The 9986-nt window shown below is 36.9% G+C and overlaps 1 protein-coding gene across 1 annotated transcript; it reads left to right on the top strand.

Annotated features, from left to right (window-relative positions):
• The first annotated feature begins 654 nt into the window (after window positions 1-654).
• On the top strand, window positions 655-9986 carry LOC131143755 (ribulose-1,5 bisphosphate carboxylase/oxygenase large subunit N-methyltransferase, chloroplastic). Its single transcript, XM_058092057.1, has 6 exons — window positions 655-1245; window positions 6178-6206; window positions 6985-7196; window positions 7688-7810; window positions 8736-9140; window positions 9513-9986. The coding sequence occupies exons 1-6, from the start codon at window positions 752-754 to the stop codon at window positions 9726-9728; spliced, it is 1479 nt and encodes a 492-aa protein (XP_057948040.1). The 5' UTR covers window positions 655-751; the 3' UTR covers window positions 9729-9986.

Below are 9986 nucleotides of genomic sequence, written 5' to 3'. Positions count from 1 at the left end.
AGACTCTGGTATGATACTAGTTATGTAGAAAAGACCGTATTTCGCTGCGTATTTTGATGAGTATGGACGTTTGTATGCATGTATATAGAGCATCTATTCACCCCACGGGGTCGGACCCTCTTTGCATGTGGTATCATGTATGTTTTAATTGATACAGAGACGTGTTAGGTTACTTTATTCACACCTAGGACCCACTTGGGGGTCGGGGTGTGACAGGATTGGCCGAACGTCCAACTGATGCATAGACGCCATGTCCACATCTAGATTTTACCCTGATCAGCGAGACCTAGGGACGGAAGACGTTGATCCGTAAATTTGATGCCGCATCAGGGGATCCAAAGGGCTCGTTGGTGGCCGAAGCTCCTATATAATCAAAAAAAAAAAAAATGAAGAAGGACCCTATCTAAGCCCTAAAGCTATATCCTACTTCACTATTTCTTAAGATGAAAGCTATTGCATAACCCTAAATCCTTAAAAAATATATAAAAAAGGAAGAAGAAGAAAGAAATAATGCTCAAATTAGAGGCGTATAAGGAAAATATTGGGATCTATTGAGTTGTAATTGTTTTTTTAATTTTAAAATTTCAAGTTTCAACGCTGTGTAACCCAATCGTTAGGGCAATATGTTAACAATCCACCCAAAAGCATAAGCCTATCCACAAGACCACAACCACAAGCTAATTGAGTCCATGGATTCACCTCATCTCCTCACACATAACGTACACTGCGCAAAACAGAGGTTGTCGGGAAAATGGCCACTCTCTATCCTCTTTCTTCATCTTCATCCTCGGTTTTCGTCTCCCCTGCTAAAATCCTCAGCCACTTCTATTCTGTTAGAAACACGGCCGCCGACCTCCACCTCAAAAGAACTATCTCCGTGAACTCTCTCCGGTCGGCGGTGCCGGAAACTGACCCACCGCCGTCGGTCCAAACCTTCTGGCAGTGGCTCTGCGACGAGGGCGTTGTGTCTTCCAAGTCTCCGGTGAAGCCCGGAATTGTCCCCGAAGGTCTGGGTCTTGTCGCTCGGAGGGATATTGCTCGAAACGAGGTCGTTTTGGAGGTGCCGAAGAAGTTTTGGATAAACCCAGATGCGGTGGCAGCTTCGGAGATTGGGAGCGTGTGCACCGGACTGAAGCCGTGGGTCTCTGTTGCTCTGTTCTTGATCAGGGAGAGGTCTAGGGTTGACTCGCCTTGGCGATCTTACCTTGATATTCTTCCCGATTTTACGAATTCCACCATTTTTTGGTGAGTATTGTTTAGTTTGCTCTTTAAATGTTTGGTTTGTGGATTGATTGTGTCCCAGTCATACCATTAAACATATGAATTAAAAAAGATTTAATGAATGAATCCATCTGTAATGAAGAACTATAAATTGGGCATTAGCCTGTACATCAAGATTTAGAAGTCTTATATCCTAATTTGGGGAAAAAAATATGAGCATCAAATATATAATAACGAAGAACCAGACTAGAATCTATGGCATAAGATTTTAATACTCTTCACAACTTGTTTCCTCCTTCAAGGTAAACCATAATCCTTATTAATAATTCTACTAGCCACTGAAGAACCAGTAGCCAGCTCTGGGTTAAGAAAATCATTTCTAGTAGCAAAGGAAAGCTACATTTGAGCGCCACGACTCGCAAGCTTGTCATGGAACACTCCTGCAGAAGAATCAGCGAAAGCAGAAACCCAAAATAGGCATTGTTGATAGTTATTTTTTAACCAAAAAAACATTAACCCAACTGAACACTTTAAAAATCAAGCTAAAACTAAGAGAATGAAAAAAGGAAAGAGTGATTGACTGGCCTCCTTTCCCATACTTTTTCTTTGCTCATTCACAAAGAGGATGGTGCTAACCCGATGGCGGTCGACCACCCTTTATAGGCCGGTCGACCAATTCAGTTAAAATTTAAATTTTGAATCTTCTTCTCATGATTGCTTGATTGTTTTGGTTGGCTCATGTGTCGTGAACATTGCCACGTGTCAATTAATGAGTCAGGATGTTGGTAGTTTTTGGTAGTTGGAATTTTGAATTCCAAAATTCAAATTTCCAACTCCTTTTCCCTCTCTTTTGCATGGTCTATTCCAACTTCTTTTCCCCCTCTTTTGCATGGTCTATAAATAGACCATCCGGGACAGCATTTTTCTGCACGCCATAATGGGAAAAAGAGAGAGCTTCTACTGAAGAAAATAGAGTATTGTTTGCACTTTTAGAGAGAAATCGAAACTTTTCCCATTATACATACAGTGCATTTCATGCTCAGGTCAGTCCTCTTACCCTTTTCTTTTTATCTCAAGTTTACATTACATTTGTATATGCATGAGTATGTTGTATTTGATGTGTAGTGCAATGTCCTGACTTCTTGTGTTAAAAGAGATGTGTTATGTGTTTTGATAAAGGGAATCATGCATGTTTTAGAATCAAATTGATTTTGACATCATTCTTTTCAAGAAAACTCAATTGCCAAAACTCATATAGATTGATGCACTGGTTTCATAAAAACATGTACGCAATTTGCAAAATTTTGAAATGTGCATGCAGGTGGTTGACCGGCCTCGAGGGCACAATCAATCGTCCAGTCGAGCGGCTATTTTTGGCCATTTTCTATACTTTATCTTGGTGTTTCGAGTCAATTTTGTGTTTATACACTCTCTGGAATGATTGGTAGAATTTTGTTGGTTGTCTGATTTTTATTAGTTTTATGGTTCGCTTTTAAAAAGTCAAAATATTTTTTTTCAACGATCATTCTTTCAAAGTTTTCTCAAACGAATGTCAATGATGCAGCTTTTGAACACTCTTAGAACAACTTTTCTTTGAATTCCAATGTTTTCAACATAAGTTTGTGGTTCTACTAAAAAACCAACAATTCAATTTTTTTAGAAAATAAATCCTTTTTTAAAAGGATCAGCCAAGATGCGGCTTTAGGCTGTAAAAATGGATTTTTTTTGTCAAAAAATCCATGATTTCAAGGCTCTGCAATTTCAAAGTGTTTTTCTGAAAAATCTATTTTTTTTTTCTAGAAATATTGATTTTTCTTCAAAATTAAATTCAATATTTCTTTTAAAACACAAAATATTTTTCAATAAAACTTAAAAATATTTTGGAAACTACAAATGGGCTTGATCTCTCTATTTGGAGGGTATGTAGGCAATCTATTTTAATACAGAGGTAGCTATAACTTTTAAAAAATAAAAAATCTGTCTTTCTTTTTTGTGATTTTGTGCTTCTTCTTTTTTGCGATTTAATAAGGTAATAAAGTAGTACAGTCTTTATGGAGCATAGGCCTCTACATAGACCCTATGAAAGTTGTTTCAAAGAGTTGAGTTAATCATATATTTTTCTATAAAAAAAATATAAAAAGGGGTGGCAATCTGCTGCAGACAGTTGACCGTCCATTAGGGGACAGTCACCCAGCCATACCGAAAGCAAGGCACTGTCGACCGTCCCCTGAGGTGGGTCGACCAGTCTATGCCTTTTCTCTTCTTTTTTTTTTTTTTTTTGCAAAAATGATCAAAGAATTCAATTTCAAAAAACTCTATCTTTTTAAGGGAGGCACGCACACGCACAATTTAAGCACGGTAACCATTCTTATAATGGGTGCTATAGGGTGCTAGTCTCTTCATTCCTTTTTTAAGGAATAATAGGTTACCTTCCCTACAAAAATGCACTCTTGAACTCAACTTTTAGGAAGGTTTTCTTTTATTTTATCTTTTCAAAAAAATAAAATGCCGATTTCGTTTTCAAAATAAAAGGGTGAGTTAAAGAACTAATGATATGATTTTCTATACTTGTTTTTCAAAATGGTTACCAAACTTGTTGGCTAATAGATGGGCCACCTGAGTGTAGTGTCGACAAGCTCCCAACAAGTATTCCCAAGGATGCCACCTGAAATGCCTTTAGAATGCCCATGAAAACCAGTATTCAAATTTCAATGTTGTCAAGTAATTATCAGGTCCCTTCATCAATTTCCTGCCCCTTGTAGAAAGAAACCTGCAAGCGCCAATCATCTGCAAACCTTCTAAAATGGCCAGAATCAGGAATCTTAAAGAAATCAGAAAAAATATGGATTGACAGCATTCGAAATGAGTTAGAACACATCATCCACTAACGTAAAAGAGTTATTGTTTCTCTCCCTCCAAATATATGAAACTGATGCAACCAAATATTCCCTCTTGATCAAAGTCAAATGGATTGGATCCTTTGTGATCATTAAGGGCTCATTACACCCCTTGCTTCTAACTTTGGATGGCTGAAGTATTCCACATCTCCCCAAAATCTTCTGCCATTTCTTTTAAAAGAAAAGAAAAAGAATGCTCAAATAAAAAGTAATAATGATGTCATTACTGGACTGACAGGGCATGCAAGAAAAGGAAGACAAAATGGTCTTTTATACACCAAGACATTTTAACCTAACAATCTGCTTCTAAAAAGCACAAGACAAAATCTGCAAACAAGCTTCCCCATTATGACACGATAACTTTAGGTGAAGAACTTCGTACAACTTGCCAAGCACTATTTGCAATGAAGATGCCCTTCTTGTCCGGCATCCATCTAAATCATTTTCCTCGTAATTTTTCATAGATAGAGTTTGAATACTTTGCCACAGCTTCTCTTGATCAAAAGTTGCTTGCGGAGGAATATACTAACAGCCATCTTAGATATAGTGCTGGAAACAGTAGCCGAGCTGAAAGCTCAGAGTCCTTGATTATCACATCACATACCTTTTGATTGGATCAACATGCACCTCGAGTATCTTTTGCGGATATTGTGACACGTGGACGACCACCTGAAGTCCACCATTGATGTGAACTTTATTTGCAGCAATTGAAGCTTCTCTTAAAAGCTAGCTTGGAAAGAGGATGACAACTTGCAAGTCAAAGAATCTTGGTTTTTCAAGAAGCATGACAACTTGCAAGTCAAAGAGTCTTGGGTTTTCAAGAAGCATTTATTTCATTTTAAGTTCCTAGACTCCACTATCCTAATTATTCTAGTTCCTAGGTGCCTATTTCCTATGACAAACTATTTTCTAGGAACCTCATTATCTATGTTTTAAATGTTTTATTTTACTTTTGTATTTTTTTTAATCTTTTAAGAAGTCATGTGCAAGTCATGTGCATGTAAGGCTATAAATATGCCATCACTTGTATTGTAAAAGGCAGCTTGCATTATCAATTAAAAAAAAAAGCTTTTTCTTGAACTTTGAATCTTGTTCCTCTCCTTGTGAGTGAGTAGTGTGAGGCTACGTTCCATCTCCACAGAGATTGGGTGGTGAGAGACCACGACAACATCAACGTCATCATCAACACTACACACCCGCACTTCTTTCATAGTTCACAGCCACAACTACCTCAAGCTTTATTCTTGTCTCAAGATTCCTAAGAATCAACAAGCTTGTTAGTGGTGCGTTTGAGTACTCGTGTGTCTTGGTGTTTGACATTCCGAACCTTTTGGTAAGCTCATTTCAATTCCTTGTTTGTGTCATGTAAAACAGCTCCTAAAAGTACCTTGTAAGCCTTGAAACCCTACCCGAAGCCTTGATTGAAAAACCTTGATCATTCTCTTTGAATCTTCCTAGATTTTCAACATGAACATGCTTGCTAGTACCATGCTTAGGGATATTTGATTTGTACGCTAAGACTTGTGATCTAATACTTCTAGTATAACATCTTTTAAAGTGAACTTGATTACCTGAATGAAATGATCAACTAAGGGTTTTTGAACCAAATCATATATGTTTTCAAAATCTCAACAACTTGTGATCATTAGAATATGTTTGTAATGTTCATGCTTGGTTAATTCAATTCTTCTCATAGATTGTGATATTGTGTGTGCGCTACAAAGAGGGTCAACCGTAGGACTAGTGCTACTTATAACCGTCCTACATCTCCTTTCTAATGGGGTACTAGGTGACCACCTTTCATACCACAGGGACATTCTTTCTCATTTTCTGCCTTTCTTGCCACATCCTTCACATTATCTTCAACAAGATAAACTCTCAAAAAATCTTTTCCATCTCCAGCTACATCTCTGTCAGGTTTTATGCTCCATATACATCTGTTTGATATTATAAACAAAGCTTTTAATTACACTTCTTGTAGATTTTATGTGGGCATTACTTTTTTTTAATGAATTTGATTTCTGCTGTTAATAAGTGATATTTGATAATTCCAGTGCAGGTCAGAAGAGGAACTTTCTGAGCTTCAAGGTTAGTGTAGTTTCTCAGGCATGTTGTTTTTTATGAAAAACATATTGCTTTTTATTTTGAGTTGCTATAAAAACAATGTCAATTTCCTACCCAAATAAATAAATAGATGCATTTTAGTGTTAAAAAGTTTGAGGTTGGTGTCTAAGTTCTTTCAGCATGACCTACTTTGGTTGGATTCATGTGGGGCATACATTTGTGTGAAATTGGTGCAGCTGAAGAATACCTTGATAGAAATTTGGTTGATACAAATGCATTTGACTGGTCCAGTGAATGTGGTTTATCTTGAATACAAGAAGAATAAAGTATAGAATCTATAGATATTCTGTGCTTCAGTATGACATGTGCTTTAACTCTTTTGAGCATTATATACCAAACTTTGGATTAGGTGGTTGTGTGTCAGCATTTTATATGCATACCACAATTATATCATGATGGATGTGATAATTTGTTAGTCGCGCCAGTGGTATCATAAGAATGATGTTGTGACATTTACACGTCTACAATTTTTAGCTTTGCTGTCCATATGAATCACAAATGAAAATTCATGCATTCTCACAATTTGGTTTAAAAATAAAAATTATACTATTTTAGTGGATATTGCTAAATCCACTTAGTTAGAAACATTCCAAGGGTTTGATCAAAGTAGCGAGTATGCATTCAACTGTAGGGGAAATGGTGAAGGGCCTGTTTTGCATTTCATATTATACATTTGATATGCTGATTTGTAACTTTCTTCCCTTGCATAAAACTGGAATTTCTATTGAATGGAGATTTTCAGGAACCCAACTATTAAACACTACACTGGGTGCGAAGGAATATGTGCAGAGCGAATTCCTGAAAGTTGAAGAAGAAGTCATTCTCCCTCACAGGCAGCTTTTCCCTTCTCCTATTACCTTGGATGACTTCTTATGGGCATTTGGGATTCTTAGATCAAGGGCATTTTCCCGCCTTCACGGTCAAAATCTTGTTTTGATCCCTCTTGTGGACTTGGTAATTTCTTTTTGCCCTCTTCAAGTCAGCATTACCTTTTGACTATTTGAGTTCTCAAGTTTAAAATGGGGGATTTTCTCTAGTTATTTAGTAGAGCTCCCAGTAGCAGGTCTTTTATCAATGCGCAAAAAACACCTTCAAATTTCAATTTTGAAGTAGAGAATATTGATTACAAAAACAAGAACGGCACATTGCTTTTTTCTAATTTCCCACTAAATTAACATATGGATTTTCTTTATTTTCCCTTATTTAAGTTCTCCTATGACCATTTTTTAAGGTTGATTTAAACTTTTCAGAGTTCCAGAATTTAGTTGCAACATGGATTACCATTGTAGAAGTATTTATCTGAGATCCTTAAACAAAAAAAAAAAAAAAAGACTTAACAAGCTGATGAAACAAATATTTTAGTCTTTTATCAGTTGTTGTGCAGGCTGTGTTCACTACACTCATAGTAGTTTAGTCCATTTTGAGAAAACCTAGTTGTGGTGCAGATCAACCACGGCCCCAGTATAACAACAGAAGACTATACATGGGAGATTAAAGGTGCAGGTATTTTCTCTAGGGATCTTCTATTTTCTTTGAAGAATCCAGTTCCTGTCAAGGCTGGTGAGCAGGTATTTTTTCTCACCTTATGAATTTATTCATTGAGTATTAGGCTTAGTTCCCCTAGCCCACCTCCCCCCCCCCCCCCCCAATGGCTTGTGGAAAGAAACTTTTAAGAAGGAACTGATTTGAGGGTCTTGTAAAAATTATTTAGTCCTTGTGAAAAAGGAGCTGTTGGAAACAAAAGGCCAATCCTGAATCTTTATATAAAAAGTTGTAAGGTGCTTGAAAATGTTTAAAATAACTAAAATGAATGTCTATTTTAGGAAACGTAATCTTTGCATGGATAATTTTGTAATATTTTGAAAAAGCTATGGACACTCTGGAATAAAATAATTTTTTGGAAAAAGCTAACTTTTAGCTTTCAAAAATTTCAAATATGTAACTTCTAGAAGTTCTCTATTTAAGCTAAAACCTAGCTTTGTAAAAGCTGAAAAATTTGTTTACCAATAGCCAACTTTTAATTTTTAAGAGGAGTTGTTCATCCAAAAAGAGGGGAATGAACTCACCCCTAGTGCTTTCAAACATGTCTCCACTTTTAAAAAGCTATTTTTTGGTGAGGTATTTGATGAATCATTTGCATCCCTATAGTTCTGAATATTTAAAACAAGAAGTTAATCTTCTCTCAATTGCAAGGATGCAAATCATCTTCTGAATGTACCATGATACTGCCAGATCATTGAAAAAAATGATAATTTTAATAATCTTTTTTATATTGGGTGATACAATTTTAGAATTTTAAGTAGATTGAAGGTGGTGCTTTATAATAAAAGGGAACTTGTCACACTTGCAAGGAATAAGTTTAAAAGAGAACTGCCCAAGAAATCCATATATACTCAATTTTGCTTTTTAGATATTTTGAAATCACCATCTGTCCAACTAAATTTTGATCTGAGGAGCAAGTTTTTGAGCGGTAACTGGGAGATTTTTTGACAGGTTTTGATCCAATATGATTTGGCGAAGAGTAACGCTGAGTTGGCTCTGGACTATGGTTTCATAGAATCTCAGTCCACCCGCCATGCATTTACTCTTACACTTCAGATACCTGAGTCAGACCCATTCTTTGGGGACAAGCTCGACATTGCTGAGACAAATGGTATGGGTGAAACTGCATACTTTGACGTTGTTTTGGACCACCCTCTTCCACCAGCAATGCTTCCATACCTGCGGCTAGTGGCTCTTGGGGGTACTGATGCTTTCCTCTTGGAGTCCATTTTCAGAAACTCAGTCTGGGGCCACCTTGAATTGCCTGTTAGCCGGGCCAACGAGGAGCTGATATGCCAGGTGGTGCAAGATGCCTGCAAAACTGCACTTTCTGGCTATCCAACCACCATTGAAGATGTAAACTTTTTATCCTTGATGAAGATATTATTCTTATGTAATAAACCCTTCTATCTTGGTGTGTGCAATGTAGAGATCAATTAGTTATGTCCTACCAAGATTGACGCAGTTAAACCCCATATCATGTCATTCTGAATATGTTAAGGTTGTAAATCCCGGAAAATAAAAATGAAATTACTTAATTGAATTTCCTAATGCTACATTGCAAACCTGTTTTGGAGAACCCAATCTAATGTGCCAATGTATGGCTTGTGAGTGAGAAATTCACATTATACTTTGTGTATTAGATTTCCTTCTAAGACAAAAATTAAAGCATATTAGTTCCAGTAGTCTAATGCTTTGAGTTTTTGGTGATTAAAACAAATGTGGCAGGATGAGAAATTGAAGGAAGGAGGGAATCTTGATCCAAGGCTTGAGGTAGCGGTTGGGATAAGAGCAGGGGAGAAGAAGGTGCTGCGACAAATTCATGAGGTTTTCAGGAGCAGGGAATCAGAATTGAATGGGCTGGAATATTATCAAGAAAGGCGACTCAAGGACCTCGGCCTCGCTGTGGAGCAAGACGAAATCATCTTCTGGGAGCCCAAGTAGGATATATCTATGCCCTCCATGAATTTATCCCAGGGAGGCAAACTTGTCCCAAGTGGTTACTGAAATGAAGATTGCTATTTAAAAACAACAAATTTTGGAAGCCTTAGTAGAAGATTGGAGAAGAGCTGTCTGAGAAACAACACGCAACTTTAAGTAATGAGTTCCAAACATTCTGTTGCCACTCCAACAAGCAATTTGTAATTCGATACCCTACACTTTTAGATATGCAGTTGAAATATCACGAAGTACTTCATACCA

The sequence above is a fragment of the Malania oleifera genome, chromosome 12, assembly GCF_029873635.1.
Source record: "Malania oleifera isolate guangnan ecotype guangnan chromosome 12, ASM2987363v1, whole genome shotgun sequence".
Taxonomy (NCBI): Eukaryota; Viridiplantae; Streptophyta; class Magnoliopsida; order Santalales; family Ximeniaceae; genus Malania; species Malania oleifera.
The sequence above is the reverse complement of the archived record's forward strand: the minus strand, read 5'-3'. Positions and strand labels throughout refer to the sequence as shown.

Excerpts from the sequence above, each read along its gene's own strand:
- LOC131143755 (XM_058092057.1), top strand. The coding sequence starts at position 752 with ATGGCCACTCTCTATCCTCTTTCTTCATCTTCATCCTCGGTTTTCGTC. Across the intron at positions 1,246-6,177 it reads ACGAATTCCACCATTTTTTG|GTCAGAAGAGGAACTTTCTG; the intron begins GTGAGTATTGTT and ends ATTCCAGTGCAG. Across the intron at positions 9,141-9,512 it reads ATCCAACCACCATTGAAGAT|GATGAGAAATTGAAGGAAGG; the intron begins GTAAACTTTTTA and ends CAAATGTGGCAG.